Below are 20,966 nucleotides of genomic sequence, written 5' to 3'. Positions count from 1 at the left end.
GGGCTGGGGTCGGGCTGTGAACGTCGTCTCTTACCCCACCCACGCAGCGACTAGGATCTGTGCGGGGGCTGATCTCCCCCTCCCCTTTTCCCTGCATTTACAGGCAAGTGAACCAGAGCAAACGACTTCCGATCCAGTCCGTGCTGCTGCGGCTCCGGTTTGGGATTTGATTTGCAGCATCTTCGAGCCTGTACAACAAAAAACCGCGAAGCACGCCCAGCCCTCCCCCGGCACCCCAATAGGCACCCACTCCCTCCAGGGGACACAGCTGGGCGCGTCCACACCCCCGCACCCTCCACACCATGTTGTGCGGAAGGACTTGCACTCCCCGCCTGTGTCGTTGATGTCAGACCCCAGGCCAGCCTCCGGGCGCTGCAGTTCTCCCGGCTAATGCTAAGCCTGCGGCTCGGGCTCTAGCACAGGAACTAGCCGCTGCCGCGCCCGGCCCCAGCGCCCACCATCTGCATGTGCCCGCCGTAGCCTCCTGCCCAGCCCGCAGTCCGCGCTCCCCGGAGCGCTGGAGACCACCGCGGGGGGCCCCTTCTGCCCTTGGGAGAAGCGGTCTTGGAGGTATTGATTTCGGTGGTTGGATTTTCCCGTGGATCTATCAATTCACAATTCGAATTTGGAAGAAAGAAGGAAAACATGACGTCTCCAGCCAAATTCAAAAAGGATAAGGAGATCATAGCAGAATACGATACTCAGGTCAAAGGTAAGGGCTTGGAAAATAGCATAATGGGTATGTTCTGTGGAACATTGGGGCAGGTATTTCCACCCTGGTTTGCTGGAGGTTCATTTCTTTGGGTGGAGCAGATGGGGGCAGGCTGACCCCAGAGGTGGTTTCATAGGTGGGTCTGAGCCTCTGAAGGATGGGCAGTGCCAGGGTCTACAGGCTCTGAAAGGGATTTTCAGAGTGGGCTTTTAGGGTTTGTTTCTGTAGGGCTGAGCATTATTTTGTCAGCCCTTTCCCCTGGCTAGATAGGGTGGGGGGAGGGGCAGGAGGTTCTTGGAGAGAAAAAGACAGCAATTTGTCTCTGGTTGTCTGGGCCAGGTTCCTTGAAGGACTACTGAAATCTGACAGGTGTTAGGGATTTTATTCCAGAGGTTGAAGAGGAGTCTGGGGTGAGAAAGGCAACCTTGAAAATGTGTAGAGGCAGTTTTTTTTTTCTGATGCACTATATCCAAACATGACATTCACTATGGAATCGGACACAGAAAGTCTGTAGCCAATTTGGGTGCACCTTGTGCATGCCTGGTTTCTGGTTGCCCTGCATTCAACCAGAGATCAGAGAACAGATAAGGTCACGCACACCGTCTCTGCCCTCACCTAAACCTGAATGGAGTTGGGATGTTAGGGTTGCTGGGTGGTGCTTATTCTGGAGGTTGCAAAGACATAATTGTTTAACCCTTCTGCGTGGTCACCCTCTGCTCCAGAATATATGCTTTTAATGACCCACTACCTCTGCAAAAAATGAGAAGGGTAAAGCAAAATGTGGGTCTGGAGAAACCAAAGGACCTGTCTTCATGTTGGGTGGACTGCCTGACTTGGCATGTGAATCAAAGCCCCTTTTCTGATAGTCTTTTTAAAATCAGCAATTCCAATAGGAGGGGTTCCTGCCTGTTTAAAGAGTCCCAGCATGTGTGTGTGTGCAAGGCACAGTCCCTTCCTGGTCAATGACTGGAAAGAGCCATGTGGCTTTAGCCCATTGAGACCTCTTCAGCTGAGGAATGGGAGAGGTGGGTGGCCTTGAATGTTACACCACATGGTTGGAGCTCTGGGTTTTCCTTTGTTTCAGAGTACAGAGGGAGGGACCCCTCCCTTCTTTTCCTGCACCAATGCAAGGAGATCTTTTCCTATCACAGAAGACTTCCTAAGGGCCATGTCACACCTCTAATGATTGTCTAGGGTGGGGGTAGAGTTCGAGTTTGAAATGGGCAGCTGTCTTTTTTTCTTAGAAGGTAGTTTGAAGTCCCCATTGTGCCTGTAGGATCTTTTTAATGTCATCAGCTTGGTCAATGCTGGAGGTGCCCTGAGGGACCTTCTGTCCACTTGGCTGCAAAGATTGGTGGGTTTATTACAGAAGATGGGGGAGTTGACTGATAGCTTCAGTTGAACTGGGATTGGTAGAGGTGTGGTTGTGAGTTATAATTGAGGTCTTGGCCTCTTGTCACTGTTCATAATCCAGGCTTGTTTTTGTAAACAATAGGTCACTACCTCTGTGTCCCGTCCAGATGCACTATATTCTACTTCTGGAACCCCTCCCTTCCAACCCTGCAGTTTTAACCAGATATGTCTTTTTTTTTTTTTAACACACATTCTATTCTTAACTGTTGCTGTAAGGAGCATGAATAACTTTGACTTTCCCAGATTTCTCTCCCGAAGCATGCCATTTGACTAAGGTGCAAAATGATTTTACATGTTTATTTTTTGGAAGGTTCAGGGCTGATAGGTATTAATAGAATCGTATCTGCTGATTTCTTAATCGTGAAGGATTTCTCATGAGTGTCTCAAAATTAAACACTTTAGGTATTTACAACATTGCTCATTGCGATAATGTAATGAAGTTGGCTATTTGGGATTTTTCCTTCACCTTGCCACAAGAAAAGGGACTGTTTTGGTTTGCTGTGATAGTTTTCCATTAATACTATTCATAAATTTTATAGGTGGCCGAGCATGATGTCTTACTCAGAGAAGGTGCCCAATACCTTCTCAATGTTTATGAAACTTATTTGAATGGTTTAGTCCCTCATTTTATAGCTGAGGAGAGTACAGAAAAATTAAGAGGCTTGTCCAAGGTCACACAGCTGGCGGTGGTAGATCTGATACTTGAAGCAGGTTACCAATTCCCAATTCTTTATTCATATTTACTATGAAACATCATCTGACCACAGTAGGGGGAAAAATCTTTAGGAAGCCAGAATTTGTCAATGAATAATAGTAATAATATGGTAATGATAAATTTTGGGTGTACATAATGCCCTAGCCTGTCCCAAGTACTTTATAAGATTTATATTATTTAATTCTCATATCCACCCTGGAGGTGAAGATTATTTCATTCTCTATTTGCTGCCTGAAGAAACAGTTTTAGCGAGGATAGAAAGGCCCCTCTCCCCCCAAGGTCATACAGCAAATTGACTCCATTCCTTTATTCATCAACTATTTTATTTTTAAGGCCTTCTATGTGTTCTGGGAGTGGCGATGTAGCTGTCAACAAGATAAAAGTCCCCTCCTACTTAGAGCTAACATTCTAGAGCCCCATGGTCTCAGTGGAAGAGCATAGACCTTGGAGACAAAGCACTTGGGTTCTGGGTTAGCTCTGCTGTTCCATTAGCTGGAAGCCCTTGTCAGAATTCTGACTTTCACCTTTTTATGTGTTACCTGGGACTCATAGTGCTGCCAGTCTTCTCTTACAGATGCCAAGATAAAAAAGAAAATTGCTATTTTGGTCTGATTATTAAGAGCACAAGTGTTTGAGTCTAAGGGATCCAGGTTTAAATCTCAGTTCTGCCATTTGCTTGTCTTGCACCTTGATCCAGTTACATCAGTGGTTTCCAACCCCTGGGCCACGGACCGATACCGGTCCTGGGCCATTTGATACCGGTCCGTAGAGAAAGAATAAATAACTTATATTATTTCTGTTTTATTTATATTTAAGTCTGAACGATGTTTTATTTTTAAAAAATGACCAGATTCCCTCTGTTACATCCGTCTAAGACTCACTCTTGACGCTTGTCTCGTAAGTTCGACAATTATATTTAAAAATACCACAGTTTTTACACCGGTCGCATAATTTTATTTTGTGCATTTATCCGTCCCACCCTAAAGGCCGGTCTGTGATAATATTTTCTGACATTAAACCGGTCCGTGGCCCAAAAAAGGTTGGGGACCACTGAGTTACATGACTTGTCTGAGCCTTCAGTTTCCTTACCTGTAAAATAATGTGCATTTACTAAGGTAGTTGTTAGGATTCAGTGAGATTGTATGTAAAAATCATTTAGCACAGTATCTGGTGCTTGAAGTGCTTAGTAATAGCACAATCTGCCCCTGTTAGCCAACTTTCCCTCTTGCTGACTTGTAAGGCTGTGTTGCCTGTTCATTCCCAAAGCACTAGCTATGAAATAATAAGAAACAAGTCTAGGAGTGAAACTTGAGTTCTAGTAAATTTCTCCAGTAATGGTGAAATGTGTCTTGGGCTAGTCACTTAAACCGTCTAGACCAGTGATTTTCACCTTTTTTCATCTGATGGCACACATAAAGTAATAACTAAAATTTTGCGGCACACCAAAAAATATCTTTTTTTGCTAATCTGACAAAAGGAGTGGGTATAAATTTGATTCATTAATACTGGATGGCTATTATTGTGTTGGCTGTTGTCATTTTTTTTTTTTTATTTGACAGTCTAAGGGAAAATATCTAGATAGTTAGGCATTGCATATTCTAAAAATTCTTGTGGCACACCAGTTGAAAATCACTGCTCTAAGACCTGTAAGAGGAACAGGTAAACTGCATAATTGTTGATGCTATCATTCTCTATGTATCTCACCAGTCTTGGGTCCTGCTTTTCAATCAGAGTAGTTTGAATCAAGTGGGCTCTAAATGGACTTTGTGGGACCCTGTCTATCCCGTGGTTTTTGCCTCCTTCCCTTTAAACCACCTGCTTGCCTGTGCTCCGAAGGACTTCAGAGACTGCAGCCCCAACCCTGCCGCATGTGGTTTTATGAGGGGCTTGCCTCCTTAGCCTGTCTTGTAGCAGCCTTCTTAAAAACCATCATTGTTTTTGGTTTGTGGGTGTTCAGATTCCTTTGAAAGTTCATGTCTTGCTAATGTCTGACACTGGAGCATAATACTCTTAGTGCTTTTACATGATTCTTTCCAATTTACAAAGCTCTTTCATATACATTAATCTCTGGAAACTCTTGACAACCCTGGTCTGATTCGTGGTCACAGCCCGAGGTCTGTTAGGTTCTTTTGGGATTGGAGCATTGAAAGGTAGGTGTATGGTTACCAGAGGTGATCATCTGGGTGGTATTTGGGTGGGTACATATCACTGTATACAGTCCCAGCTCTTGTCCTGTACAGTCCCTGAAAAGGTTGAGATTGACAGTTCATGCAAATATTCCAGGAGAAATCATCTGAAACAGAATGGCACTGTGAGCTGAGCAGTTAAATTGTCTTTCTGCAGAACATTAGGGGTCTCATCTTTTTTTTTTTTTTTTTTTTTTTAGTGTCTTAGAACAACAGTGGGTGTGTACCACAGAGCTGAGAAGGGAAATTTTGTGATTTCCATATGGAGCGTTTTGATAGAAAAGCCTCAGGTCTTTGCCTGGAACAATTTAACCCTTTCAGAGCAGGGGATGAAATTTAAAACTCTAGACATATTGTGTGTGCACATGCATTTGGGAATGTGAATTGTTCCTATTTAAACAACTTGTTCCCTTGGGAGGTCTGAGTGGTTCTTTACTCATGCCAAAGAAGGTCTGTTCTGAAGATTCTTTCCTCTTTGCCCCCACTCCCCAAGGGAACTTTAAATATAATCAGTTTGTGAAAAGCTGCAGTAAAATATCTCACTGGAATCCCCAAGCAGATGCTATCATTTTCCTGTGAGATGATTGAAGGCTCCTCTTCCCTTGCTCAGGGAAAATAGGACTCTGCAGTCAGGTGAACTAGAGGAAAATCAAGCTCTTGGAAAATTTCAAGTCTCCTATATGTCAGAGTTGAAGGACCCTAGAGAAAGGAGGTAAGCAAGGAACTGGGGATGCCATATCCCCATGTACAAAGAAGCAATGATTAGAAACAGTGTTCCAAGGAGTCTTCAGCTTTTCCAGTTCTAGGCATTCTCTTGGGAAATGAAAACTGAAATTTCCTTTGGAGAAGCCCATCAGGTAGTTAGTTATGTCTACATTGACACACACCACATAGATGGAAAGGCTGGACAAGCTCTGATCATTCTCTGCTATGAAGTATTCAGAGTGTGACCTGGCCCTGATAGGTAGGGTACACACCCTTTGAAAATCAGCAGATGCCCAGCCCCTGACTCATAAATTCCCACTGTTCATTCCAGGTACACGTGGGCTGCCAGTGGCATCTGTATGGTTCTCCTTCCAGAACATGGTTTGCTTCATGGGAAGATGCTTACCTGATACTCTAGATCAGTGGTTTCCAACCCCCGGGCTGCGGACCGGTACTGGTCCATGGGCCATTTGGTACCAGTCCTCAGAGAAAGTATAAATAACTTACATTATTTCTGTTTTATTTGTATTTAAGTCTGAATGATGTTTTATTTTTAAAAAATGACCAGATTCCCTCTGTTACATCTGTCTAAGACTCACTCTTGACGCTTGTCTCGGTCACGTGATACATTTATCCGTCCCACCCTAAAGGCTGATCCGTGAAAATATTTTCTGACATTAAACCAGTCTGTGGTCCAAAAAAGGTTGGGGACCATTGCTCTAGATCTCCGAGGACTTCCTTAGGAAAGTATTATGTCATGTTGCAGGAGAAAGTTAACGTGTAGATTTCTGCTCCTAAAAAAATTCAAGTGAACCGTTTTTAACTTGGTGTCAGCTATTGAATTGGTCTGTTGGGGAATCTGGGAAAGTTACCTCAGAAGTCGTTTGCTTTAAATATAAATAATGAGAGTACTTAAAAAGATTAAAAAAATTTTTTTAACTTATTGTTTTTAGAGAGAGAGATACAGGAACATTGATTTGTTCCTGAATGGGCCCTGACTAGGGATTGAACCCACAACCTTTGCATATGGAGATGGTGCTGTATCCATCTGAGCTATCCAGTCAGGGCAAAAGACATTTTTTTTTTTTTCCCAGAGAGAGGCAGGGAAAGAGAGATAGACAGGAACATTGAGCTGTTGCTGTGTTGCTGTGTGTACCTTGACCAGAGATCAAACCTGCAACCTTGTTTCTGGACGATTCTCTTAACCAGGGGTCCCCAAACTACGGCCTGCGGGCCACATGCGGCCCCCTGAGGCCATTTATCCGCTCCCCCCCCCGCACTTCTGGAAGGGGCACCTCTTTCATTGGTGGTCAGTGAGAGGAGCATAGTTCCCATTGAAATACTGGTCAGTTGGTTGATTTAAATTTACTTGTTCTTTATTTTAAATATTGTATTTGTTCCCATTTTGTTTTTTTTTACTTTAAAATAAGATCTGTGCAGTGTGCATAGGATTTGTTCATAGTTTTTTTTATAGTCTGGCCCTCCAATGGTCTGAGGGACAGTGAACTGGCCCTTTGTGTAAAAAGTTTGGGGACCCCTGCTCTTAACTGACTTAAGCTAACTGGCCAGGGCCAAAAGATTTTTTTTTTTTTTCAGAGAGAGAGAGAGGGATAGACAGGGACAGACAGGCAGGAACGGAGAGAGATAAGAAGCATCAATCATTAGTTTTTCATTGCGCGTTGCAACACTTCAGTTGTTCATTGATTGCTTTCTCATATGTGCCTTGACCACGGGCCTTCAGCAGACCCAGTAACCCCTTGCTGGAGCCAGCAACCTTGGGTTCAAGCTAGTGGGCTTTTTGCTCAAACCAGATGACCCCACATTCAAGCTGGTGACCTTGGGTTCTCGAACCTGGGTCCTCTGCATCTCAGTCCGACGCTCTATCCACTGCACTACCGCCTGGTCAGGCCCAAAAGATTTTTTTAAATGACACTTTTACTAATTTTTACAATAACATGTAGGAACTCTCTCACCTCTAATTGTAAATACATACCTCATAAAATTTACCATCTTAACCATTCTTAAGTGTACATAAAAATGTGAATACATTTTTATGCAACCATCACTACCATCCATCCAGAGAACTCTTTGTGTGTGTGTGTGTGTGTGTATGTGTGTGTGTATATTGTATTTTTCTGAAGTGAGAAGCATGGGGGAGGCAGGCAGATAGACTCTTGCATGCGCCTGACCTGGATCCACCTGGCATGCCCACCAGGGGGCAATGCTCATCCCCTCTGGGGCATTGCTCCGCTGTAGTCAGAGCCATTCTTGTGCCTGAGGCGGAGGCCATGGAGCCATCCTCAGTGCCCAGGCCAATTTTGCTCCAGTGGAGCCTTGGCTGCGAGAAAGAAAGAGAATGATAGAAAGGGAAGGGTGGAGAAGCAAGTGGACGCTTCTCCTGTGTGCCCTGGCTGGGAATCGAACCCGGGACTTCTACACACTGGGCCTACGCTCTACCGCTGAGCCAACCGGCTAGGGCCAGAGAACTCTTTGTATCTTGCAAAGTTTAAACTTTTTACCCATTAAACAATATCCCCCACCCCCCAGACTATATGACTGCTTTAGGTACTTCTTATAAGTGGAATCATACAGTATTTGTCCTTTTGTGACTGGATAATTTTACTTAACTATAATGTCTTAACGGTTTATCCATGTAGCATTATCAGAATTTCCTTCCTTTTTAGGCCACTGTATGTATAGACTACATTTTGTTTATTCATCCATTTGTCAGTGGACACTTGGCTTGCTTCCACATTTTGGTAATTGCAAGTAATGCTGCTATGAACATTGGTGTATCCCTATTTTTAAAAAATGTCCTATTCATCAAAGTTTTACCAGCCTGCATATACATTTCTATTTAATCACCTGTCATAAATATTTTTAGAAGTAAGACAATATATGCACCATATTTTAATCTTATGAATATGTATTTACCTTCATAATGAGAGCATTATATATTATTAACAATTTTATACTTTTTGACAGTTGCATGAATTACTGGGGAGCATATGAAATTTTGTTTACCAGCATATGTCATCAGTCTGGCTCACATAAACTCATAAAAATTCAGAAAACAAAAAACAATTACTTGAATTACTAAACTTTCATTATATTTTTAAAAGCCTTATTGAGGTTTAATTGACATATACGGGGTAATAAACAGCACATGTTTAAGGAATACATTTGGAAAGTTTTGACATATATACCTGTGAAACCATCACAATCAAGATAAGTGAACATAAAACCATTACCACCAAAATTTTCATTATAATGTGTTGATATATAAATAACTGAATAGCCACATTATAGGAATGATGTTAGCTTAAAAATAAGGAAAAGCTAGGTATTACCAAGTTTAAAAGAGTAATAAATAGGGACTCAAACTACCCATGTTGGTTCCTAGAAATTTTATTTAATCTTTGTGAATCAAGACAGTCTCCCAGGGAAATGGGGTTTATAATTATCTATATTATAGCCATTACCTATGTGCTTAGGAGGGAAGGCACAGTATAGAGGGAGAAAGAAAAAAGTCTTGTAGGTGTTAGAAGTTGATGAGTGACAGTATCTGTTTTCCTGTAGACCTGGCTTGAACCAGTCCCTAGGGCCTCATGCTTCTTCTGAAGCGGTCATAAATTAAGCCAGATGCCAGGGGGAGGGGCTGGGGCTCCCAAAGGAGATCTCAGAATGTTATGAATATGGCTTCTTTCCTCTAATGATTGATTCCATACTGCCTAATGAATAGAGAGACCAGCTTTCCAGGTGAACATTAACTTGGTTCTCAATCTTGGCATCAATTTTGTCATTTTAACCATGTTTCTCATTTTACTTTAAGAGAATTGGAGGCCTGGCTGAACTTTTGCCATTTTTTAAATGCATATACTGTACTCTAACATTTTGCTGTTTGTCTTGGGCTTACTATGTACTAGTTATAATAGTACTAAATACTCTATGAAGATTATTTCCATAGCTTATAACTAACCTCAAGAGGAATTATTGTTGTTATCCCATTTTGCTGATGAAGAAAGTGAGGTGTAGGAGATTCAGTGACTTGCCCCAGGGCTGCACCTGGTGAATGATGGGATAAGAATCTGGGTTACCAGAGTCTGAGGTCTAAGTGCTGTTCATGGAATACCCCTTTCTCCCTACCAAGCCCTTGTGTCTACCTACTGAAATCTCACCCTTCCAGTAAAACCAACTTTTCTTGGATGCCTTCCTTGGTCACTCTAACCAGAAATGACTCTTCTTCTAGTTTACTCACACAACATTATGACATTGATCTTGTACTGCCTTATATTTTAAGTGTTTGTCTTTTAGTCTTCTCTCTTCTACTGGACTTCTAGTAGGAATGCTTTGAGGTTGTGTGATGCAATGCAAAGAATAGAGGCTTTGGAACCAGCCCTCAGTCGGAATCTTGTCAACATCACCTTGCTCTATGGCCTGGTTCAAGTCACTCAACTTTTTTCCAAGCTTTCTCTTCTGTGAAATAAACAAGACCTACCTTGCTGATTTATTGTAGATGGGTGTAAAATGCTAGCTCAGTGTATGGCAAATACTATATTAAATGCTAATAAGTAGTTCTTACTCTGGGAGTTTATCAGTTAGAAAACATGTCTGTAACAGTATTATAGCCTAAATGGTGGCCCTTAGTAAATATGTATTGGCTATAATGATGAGTGCATAAATGAATGATCAGTGCTACTAAAATAATGTTTTTAGAAATAGTTTCTTAATTTGATCTTGACAATATAGCTTGCATGAAAGCACTAAAAATTTTGTTTAAAGAAACAAATTTGCTATTCTATTAAGATCATAGCATAAAAGACTGTTTACACTCATGAGTTTCTACTTACTTTGGTCATGTTTTATAATACTATAAAGCTGAACTGACTCTCATTTCCTTACCATATTACTTTGTTTCATGCTTCATGCTTTTTCATGCTGTGCCTTCTCTTTGGAATGGGTCCTTTTCCTTGAACCTGGAAAACACTTACTTATCCTTTAAAATCCAGCTTAGATGCTACCACCCACCTCCATGAAGTCTTCCATGCTTATCCCTGCTCTCTGCACAGTGACCCTGTGTAGTATCCCAAGTCGGTTTCTTCAGCATCTCCCTTTGCTCTCTGCACACGGTTAATCTCTGCACTCTCAGCATCTTCCCAGCATTGTCCTTGTGCTTACTTATATTATTGCACTCACCATATTACACTGTAATCTTTTCATTTATATCTCTTTGTTTACAACTCACTGAGCACCTTGGAGACAGAACTGTCATTTCCATGTGTCCAGCTTCTGGCACATAGTAAATACTAAAATGCTTATAAATTAAATGTAAATATTTTGAGTTGAAGTCGGATGTGACAGTCATGAAGAGCCTTCTCTCTATATTAATATTTGCAATTCAGAATAGATCAAACTTTGTAAAATTGTCACTACACAAGGACAGGTATAAACTATATAGCATGTGGAGGCTTCCCAGTGGGGGATGTTTTTCCTCATTTACTACCCCACTGCCTTCTTTAGAATCCTTGCCCTAAAGCTATAATTGAGTTGATGAAATTTTTTCAAGCATGTCTCTCTCCTTGTAAACCAAGAAAAATATTAACTCTGAATTTCCAAAGAGTTTAAAACAAAAGTGAAGTTTTCTGTAATTGAAAAACACATTCTACATTTGCCTAGGATTTATTTATCATTTTAAACAGATAGTCAAAGTCTAAACATTCAGAAAGTTTAGGAGTTAAAACAGTTGACTTGGAGTTAAAACAGTTTTGCCCAGAAGTTGAAATAGTTGACCTGGGAAAGGAACTGTTGTGACACTCAAAGCAGGGGTTTGGAGAGAGCTGTTGCCTTGTTAGAGGCAGCTGCATGCTTTATGGTAAATGGGAGGAAAGAAAGGGACAAACAGGAACTCTTCCCTATGGTTTTTCATGTCACTTGGTATTAAGTAGCCTTGACTTTATTTATACGTGGTGAACGAATGGTTCTGAGCTCAAAATATATATTTGTAAGGAAGGAAATATAGCTGGGGGGGTGTGCATCTCTGTGGGTATTTTTTTTTTTTTTTTAATTTTTTTTTTTTTTAAGATACATTTATTTATTTATTTATTCATTTTTAGAGAGGAGAGAGAGAGAGAGAGGAGAGAGAGACAGAGAGAGAGAGAGAGAAAGGGGAGGAGCTGGAAGCATCAACTCCCATATGTGCCTTGACCAGGCAAGCCCAGGGTTTCGAACCAGCGACCTCAGCATTTCCAGGTCGACGCTTTATCCACTGCGCCACCACAGGTCAGGCTCTGTGGGTATTTTAAGATGCCACCTGTTAAGGAAAAGGCAAAGTTTTTTTTTATTTTTTTTAACCTTTTCTTTTACAAATGCATTGATTGATGGGCAAGGGACCTGAGTGGCAATGTAAAAGCTTTGACATTGTCTTTGCTGTCTGAACCCAGATTCTGCATTTCACATTACACAGAGCGTGGTGGGCAAGGTCTGAATCCTTCTCCTCCATGGAGAAAGTGGCTTTGCCAGCTGTGGATTGCTGGGTGGCCAGAACCCACAGGAAGATGAAGCACAGAAACAAAGGGACCCAAGAACAGGAGCTGGCCAACAGATGACATGCCGTGAGCTTTAAGAAATACATCCTATTTCTGAATAGTTGGCAACAATTTCTTCAAACATTTAAACCACTTAGAGATCTCTTCCCTTTTTTTCCACTTGTCTTTTTCTAGTATGTATATGTAAGTGTGTGTGTATGCATATACAGGGTGGCACAAAAGTAGGTTTACAGTTTTGAGTATGCAAAACAGCTTACTCTTGTATTATTATTTGTTATTTTTTCCATATGAACAACTGTAAATCTACTTTTGCCTTATTCCTGTATGTGTGTATTTATTATTGGTGGAGTATTGGGTCAGATCTTGTCAGATGAGTAAGCTGTTTGTTAGGGAGTATTCTTGACTTAGGTACCTATTTTGGAGCAGTATTTCTTTTGGGCCATAGCAAATGAAACTACAGGGTCCTACTTAGATAGTGAGTGGTTCCAAGGGAGAGAGTACTAGATTTGGAGGCAGAAGCTTGGTTTCTAGTTTGGCTTTGCAATTTACAACTATGATTTTTTTTTTGGGGGGGGTAACTCACCTCATTTATAAAATAGAGACAATAATTCCTAGTCCGGGCTAGTAAGGATGATGATGATGATGATGATGATGATGATGGCTAGTATTTATTGGGTGCGTCTTATGTCTAAGTTCTTCTGATTTAAGCATTTTCTGTATATTAACTCATGAATCTCCCAATAGCCCTATGAAGTAGCTAATATTATTATCCCCATTTTACAGGTGAGGCACAGGGAGGCTAAATAACTTACTGCAAAACACACAGCTATAAAGTGATGAAGATGGAGTAAGGCCAGCTTAACACTATTGTGAGGCTTAAGAGGAAGAATTCATTTGAGGGGCCTTTGAAACTATAAGTGCTGTACACATTTAATTGATTGTTATAAATTCCTATTATCTTGATGCATAGAACAGTTAATGCAGTGGTTTAATGTCTTTCTGGTACGTACCTACTTGACCTGTCTATGCCTTGGTTTTCTCATCTGGAAATTAGGGGTTAAGTCAGAAAATTTCCATGGTCTTTTTCAGCTTTCATGGTTCATGATTACTGCTTATTGAGGATGATAATTTTTCCCCTTTTGAAGATGTCAATTTTCCCCCTATTAAGCAGGCACACTTGTAAGTACAAAACCTATTATATTCTCTGAAGGACACTCTCCCCACTCTCAGTGTTTGCCATGTCTGCATGGCTGCTGCACACTTTGGGAGGGTGGCCTCAGGTGGTGGCAGATTGGCAGCTGGCCTGGAGAGCAGTTGAAGTGCTACTTGGTTAGGAGTCACTATCTTATAGAAGAGATGCTTCTAAGTTAGAAAAATCGAGGGGAGGGATAGTTACTTGATGGGCCTAGAGGTGGATTTGTGACTGGATTACTAGGGACAACCAATGCTTTAATCAGGATAAATATATTAAACCTTGGACTTCCAATAAGGTTAGAGACCTCCAGAGTGAGAAAATTCTCTGCTCTTACTGGTGTGTATGGTTTTCTTTCTCCATCTTGGTGGACCAGTAATGAAACTTCTGTAACTCTTTGTGTTATAGACATTTATGTTGCTGTGTGCAGCACTTGAATTCAAAAAAAAAAAAGGAATCCGGGTGATTGTCTTTAATTAAAATTAAAGAAATGAGGAAGTGGGAGGCTTTTAATCTCACATGTGGGCTGGGATGAACTGGGGGGAGGTGGTATAGATGTGGAACCCATGTATTCGTGTAGACATCTAGGCTGTGAGGGAAGTGACTTCAGGCTCTCTTGGAATGTAGGATGTCCTCTTCATATACTAGGCCCTTTGTCAACTCGGGTTTCTTTGTGGATTGTGGTGCGGTATGCTGTAATCTCAAGTTGGAATGTTTTTATGTTTATGTGTTTTTTTTCGTTTTCACCTAATGAATTGTCTATGTAACAGTCTGTTTTAAAATGAGTATTATTATTTATAGTGACAGCTCATATTTTTATCATTACAGCATTTAAAAATATTCATAAAGGAGGAAAGGCTGTAGGGTAGCTACATAATTTTGGACAATTCCTTATACCATTTTATAGGTGGATTATTGTCCTGAGTGAAAGATAGAAGTGAGGGAAGAGATATTGAAGATTTTTCCTCTTCATCTGTCCTACTCCTGGTGTATGGTTTCATCTTTAAATGACATCAGTAGGCTTGGTGTTTTAGAAACTTCATTGGAGTCAATTGTGCTTCATCTCTTGATCTCTCTTACTTATTCAGTGATTTGTGGTGATGTAAGTTATCTCAACTCTTTGCTGTCAGCAATTTGAAATGAAACATTGAAGCATTTGGGGTAGATGATATCTGTTGCTTTGATTAATGAGGTTCTTGAACTGGAGGTTTTAAAACCAGTAACAACACAATTTTAAAACACTTAGTACTCCTTAAAACTATGGTAACTCCCATTGCAAAACCTTGAAACCGATTTGTGCCAGTTATTTCCTTCTAAGAGTCAATGTGTATGTGAGCTTTCTTTTGCTATTTTGGCTGGGGAGAACTGCCAGTCCAGAAATGCCAGCTCTTCTGGATTCCGCATCAAAAAGAGTTAATCATTATCTAGGCAAAACCAGAAAACTCCTAAGTTTTTAACCTGTTGCCTTAAACCTCCTTACTCCTCTTAGAAGAAAAGGCACTTGTGGGTTCCTGTGAGCACTCATATTCTCTCTCTCTCTCTCTCTCTCTCTCACACACACACACACACACACACACACACAACTTAATGTAAAACGATCTCATGTTTATGAGAGTTGGAATTACTTGGGAGGGATCTTTGTGTTCTGCAGGCTCAATGGGCATGATGTGAAAGCAAGGCTATTTGGCCTGTGGTGACTGCAGATAAGAGTGTGATATGTAATTGAGTAAGAATTTGAAAAATTATCCGATAACATTAGGCACAGCAAAGCACCCGCTTGTGCATTTTTTTTTTTTTTAAATGCTGGAAAACTATTTGGAGGAGGAGTGAGGAGCTAGCATTGTTTTCAGGGCGTGGGAACCCCTTCCCCACCCCAGGAGAATGTTTGCCCAGGCAGAGATTGTGAAGTCTCTGAGAGATCCTCACAGATCAGTTAGTGCATTCTTCTGCCCCCGCTGGTTAATTCTTCAGTCCAATCATTTAAGGAAAAGGGCTGTCAGCTGTACTTTAAAATCCTTTCCAGCCTACTTTCATATCTTGTTCCAGTGACCCAAAGTGTAAATGGTCAATTCTTTCATTTGCAGAGCTTGAAATAGGGTAAAAAAGGAGTCCTGATGAATTGAACTCAATTGCTGTCACCACCACACCCTCTGTATAGGCCTTTGCTTCATTTGAGTTCTCAGTGGCTTGGGGAAGGAGGTAATTGATGAAACTTTCAAGATGTGGGTTCTTAGCTGCTAGGGTATTCTTATTCCTAGTTCCCTCCCCTCCTTGCTTCCCCCACTGTTGGGACACTTTGTACTGAAAAAGAAAATCATGAGCTAATTTTTACAGGCCACCCATTTATTTAGCAATTCTCTGTGCTTGCTGTTGTGTTAGGTTGTGGGCAAATAGAGCTAAATAACAGTCTATTCAGAGTTATGGACAGATTACACAGTATGGTGGTAGGACCACATAGAGAGGTGTAGAAGGCTCAGTAAATGGGAGAATAATCCGATATTGTTGATAAGGCTGGTTATGGAAGAAGATTGTGACTGTCCCCTTGTATTTACAGAGCACTTGGCAAGCTGTTAAGTGCCTTTCCATGCTTTTTCTCATTAATCTCAGAATGATACTACAGCGATTTCAGGCCTTTTATTTCTTTATTATTGTTATTTTTTATAAGAGTATATTTAAGCCAAACTGACCACATATGCTAGGAACCAGATCTCAAAAGCTTTTGAGATTTCAGGCCTTTTATTTCTTTATTTCTTTATTATTGTTATTTTTTATAAGAGTGTATTTAAGCCAGACTGACCACATATGCTAGGAACCAGATCTCAAAAGTTCCCTCAGGCCTTTAAAAAAATATTTTATTTAGAGATAATTATACATTCACATTCAGTCATAAGAAATAGTACAGAGAATACATATACCCTTTATTTAGTTTCCCTCAGTGATAAATATTTTGCAAAACTATACAGTATCACAATCAGGACATTGACATGGATATAGTCAAAATACTGAACAGTTCCATCAGTATATGGATCCTACATGCTGTCCTTTTTCAGTCCTTGCTGCCTCCCGTCACCTACTTATCCCACCTTAGTCCTTAGCTCCTGGAACCATCAGTCTGTTTTCCACATCTACAGTCCTGTCATTTCAAGAATATTATCTAGGCTCTGGCCATGTAGGTCAGGGCACACACAAGAATCAACCAGTGACCGCAAAAATAAGTGAAACAACAAATGGATGTTTCTCTCCCCCCTCCCCCTCCCCCTTCCTCTCTCTCTCAAATCAGTAAATAAAAAATTTTAAAAAGGTTATTATCTAAATGGTGTCATACGGTATATAGCCTTTTAGGATTGCCCCCCCCCCCCTCAGCATAATTCTTTGTAGATTCATCCAGGTATTACTAATTTGTTCTTTTTTATTTGTGAATGATATTCCATAGTATGGATGTACCACAGTTTGTTGATCATTTACCCATTGAAGAACAACTGGATTATTTCCATTTTTTTTGGCTATTATGAATAAAGCTGCTATGAACATTCATGTACAGATTTTTAAACATTTTTTTTAATTTTTATTATTTATTTTTTACAGAGACAGAGAGTGAATCAGAGAGAGGGATAGACAGGGACAGACAGACAGGAATGGAGAGAGATGAGAAGCATCAATCATTAGTTTTTTATTGCGCGTTGCAACACCTTAGTTGTTTATTGATTGCTTTCTCATATGTGCCTTGACCGTGGGCCTTCAGCAGACCGAGTAACCCCTTGCTGGAGCCAGTGACCTTGGGTTCAAGCTTGTGGACTTTTCCTCAAACCAGATGAGCCCACACTCAAGCTGGTGACCTTGGGGTCTCGAACCTGGGTCCTCTGCATCCCAGTCCAACGCTCTATCCATTGCGCCACCACCTGGTCAGGCTCATGTACAGATTTTTGTGTGAACAAGTGTTTTTTTAAAAAGTGAAATTAATTGCCTGACAGGTGGTGGTGCAATAGATAGAGTGTTGACGCTGAGGTCCCAGGTTTGAAACCCTGGGGTCACTGGCTTGAGTGTGGGCTCATCCAGGTTGAGCACAAGCTTGCCAGCTTGAGTGTGGGATCACTGATGTGATCCCATGATTGCTGTCTTGAAGCCCAAGGTTGCTGGCTTGAGTACAAGGTTGCTGGCTTGAGCAAGGGGTCACACTGGCTTGGCTGGAGTCTCCCCCTTCCCCCAAGGCATGATGAAAAGCAATCAGTGAACAATTAAAGTGCCGCAACTGTGAGTTGATGCTTCTCATCTCTCTCCCTGTCTCTCTCTCTCTTTCTCTTTCTCTGTTCCACTATTCTTACCCCCTCAAAAAAAATGTAGAGTTAATTTTTTTTTAATGGAAAAGTTGTAGATTTAGAAGGTTGGAAATCTGGGTTTTGCTTCTCATTAGGAGGTGATATCTTCTGCCTGCATCCAAAGATTATTGTGTAAATAAACAGATAATATATGGTAACATGTTTTAAATGCTAATAAAATATAAACAGGTATGAGTAGGACAAGATACCATTTAACAGTGTTCTAAGTTCTGGGAGAATACCAGCTATAATCTAGAATTGCAATCTAGAGATAGCTTTTTTAGGCTATCCTTTTATTATTATTATCGATGTGTGAGTGTTTCTTATATTCTGGTTACACATTGTTGATAATACAGGTTGCAAATACCTTCTTCCAGAGTTGGCTTATCTTTTCATTTTTTATTGGATTCTTTGATGTGTATGAAATTTAAAATTTTCAGATACAAATTTATCTAAATATATGAAGTTCATCTAGTTTTTTCTTTATTGTTTGTATGTATTTAAACACCCACAAAATCACACATGTATCCCGAAATCATAAGGATATTCTATAATTCTCTTCTAAAGATTTCAAAACTTTGCTTCTCACATATCTACCTTGAATAAATGAGAAATTTATTATTGTAAATGGTGCGAGGTAGGGAATTTAGCCTTATTTTATATTCCATATGGCTAAACATTTGGTGTAGTTTCACTTATTGAGAGGGTCCAACACTCCCTGCCCCCGTTGATTTTTGTTGTCACATTTGTTCTTCTATCCAGTTTCCAGTTTTCACGTGTTTGTGGGCAGGAGGACCTTTCCAATATACTGCAGTGATTTTAAGTGCATGCATGGGATGTTTGTCACCTGGCATGTGTGTCAGGAGCTGCTGGTGAGGAGGTGAATGTTCCCCTCATGAGATGGGCTGCACTGGGCTGTCACCACAGCTCCAACCAGAGCAGCTCTGCTTTTATGTTTACTATATCAGATGTCTCCCCAAAGTGCCATTTGAAGAACTTACCCTTAAACATTATTTAAAGGTTTGAAAACTACAGATTTAAAAAATTTTTAGAAAGTTTTTTAGGATAGCCAAGAGTCTTGTCTCTAGTCTTGGGTTGGACACAAAGGATAAGTCAGGCCAAAGTCAGGACCTAGCAGTAAGGGGGGAGTATGTTTATGAAAATTAAATAAATACATTATTTTGTAATTGTGGTTCCAAATGTATCACCTATGCTATGGATAATTATGTAAGTTCCATAAAAGATTTAGAGTTGTCTAGAGTCTAGTCTGTATTTTCTCACCATGTAAACCAGTGGAGAAAAACAGCCAGCATATACAAAAGTAGTAAAAAAACCTTGAACCTATAGCAATACAAGAAACGACAGCGAGAGGATGACTAAAAATGAGTAGTGTTGATAAGAACTTGAGGAATTCAGAGATGGGAGAGCTGTGGGCCAGAATGAATAAGACCTTGACTTACAGAGTAGGGCTTGGCTTAGTGTAGGAGGGAAGAACAGAGGCAGTGTGTGCGCTTCCCTCGGTGGTGTTCCCACAGCCCCCATGGTGCTCGCCACTCCTGCATCACTTCCCTCACTGTGATACAATGATGGTCTTATCCACCCTCACCCTCACCCCATGTCCCTTCACCCACATACACACTTCTTTCCAGAAAGGCACTTGTGAGTTCTATCAAGGTGGCAGCCTTTCATTTTTATGTTCCCAGCATCCAGCACCCTGTTGGCACGTGGTCAGTACCCAGTAAATGCTTGCTGAGTGAGTAGACTTTGACTGGAGAAGAAGAGTTGGACTGAGGCATAAGATCTGGGTGGAAGGTTTTTGATGATCTTGAAGGTCAGCCAGAGTCTGGCTGTGCTGAGGCAGGAGAGAACTATGGAGGCAGTTTGAGCTGAAGAGTGGCATGGTGAAGTTGTGTTTCAAAGAGATTCCCGTTTTGCTCCAAGCTGGGAAGGGAGGCTAGTTCCTATCCACCCAGTACATACAAGTATGTGCCAGGTCCTGAGGTGTGTGCTACAAGTATGTTGCTAAGTGTAACCAATTCTTAGAGCCACCAATGAGGGATGTGTGATTCTCCATTTACTGAACTAGAAACTTGTGCTCAGATGATCCAAGGTGACGGGTGACCTGTGATAGAGTGGTGACAGATACCTAGATCTGTTTGATTCCAAAGCCTGCTGTTCTTTTACCTTTGGTACCATGTTTGACCACGCAGTAGTCAAGAGTCATTACTAAGGTGGGAAGATGAACTGCCTAGAGCGGTGTGGAGCCAGGGCTGAGATAAGAATCAGGAAAGCTTGAGGTTTCTAGCCTGGGAGACAGGTAGAACCATGGTGGCAGTGGCAAAAGTAGATATAGGGAAATCAGGAGGAGACATTGCATGATTTTGGACATCCTAAGTTTGAAGTGACAGTTCCATTCAAGGAGGAATTCCATCTGGCAAAGGACAGTGCCATCCCTTCTCCACTCCCCCAAACCCATTTTCAAGAAGAGGGAAATCTTGAGTTCTGAGCTGCCCTGTTCTCTGATAAGTCTGTCTCTTGCTCTGAGATTCTTTGGAGGCTGCTTCTGAGGGTCAGCCTGTGAATTACAGAAAAGTCAAGTCAGTCGTGTCCCCCCCCCCCCCCCCCCCCCGAGTTCTCCTGGTTAACAAAGAGCTGGCTCATGAACAAGTTATTTTAAAAAGCATCCCAGGGAGTGTGGGAGAGGCTGAATTCAGCAAAACATGACTGGGTGGTGCTAGTGCTGTTTCGAGGTGTGGAGGCAGGAGTGGCTAATCTCTTTATTTGAATAATTTGGGGATGCTGAGATGGCTTCTTGATTGAGGGTTTGATTAGAGACTGTGATGTGGATTTGTTGAGGGAAGAGATCAGGCTAAAGCTAGTTCCAGGAAATATATTTTAGATATTGGCACTTGAACTGAATGTATTCCATTATCATCTCCAAAGGCTTTGAATTTTTAGTGTTATTTCTATTTGAGCAGAATGATCTGTTCACTTCTCTTCCAATGTATTGGATCCAAGGAGACAGTAGGAATTACTATTCTCCTCCTTTTTTTTTCTTTCTGAGTAACAAAAGATAACCCATAAAAGCAATGGGGATGTTAAGCAGCGATTTGGAAGGAAAAAAACACCCAGTTGGAGGTCAGAAGGCTTACAGACTCGACCCAGCTTTGACCTTTGCCATT

At 41.2% G+C, this 20,966-nt stretch overlaps 1 protein-coding gene across 6 annotated transcripts in view; it reads left to right on the top strand.

Moving 5' to 3' along the window:
• The window catches only part of SRGAP2 (SLIT-ROBO Rho GTPase activating protein 2), a 274,722-nt gene that overhangs the window by 1,834 nt on the left and 251,922 nt on the right, over positions 1-20,966 (top strand). For all 6 annotated transcript variants that reach the window (XM_066261521.1, XM_066261520.1, XM_066261522.1 and 3 more), the window contains exon 2: positions 104-712. In XM_066261521.1, coding sequence (XP_066117618.1) covers positions 646-712 — 67 coding nt within the window. In that variant the 5' untranslated portion in view covers positions 104-645. The remainder of the gene's footprint in view (positions 1-103; positions 713-20,966) is intronic.

The sequence above is a fragment of the Saccopteryx bilineata genome, chromosome 2, assembly GCF_036850765.1.
Source record: "Saccopteryx bilineata isolate mSacBil1 chromosome 2, mSacBil1_pri_phased_curated, whole genome shotgun sequence".
NCBI lineage: Eukaryota > Metazoa > Chordata > Mammalia > Chiroptera > Emballonuridae > Saccopteryx > Saccopteryx bilineata.
The sequence above is the reverse complement of the archived record's forward strand: the minus strand, read 5'-3'. Positions and strand labels throughout refer to the sequence as shown.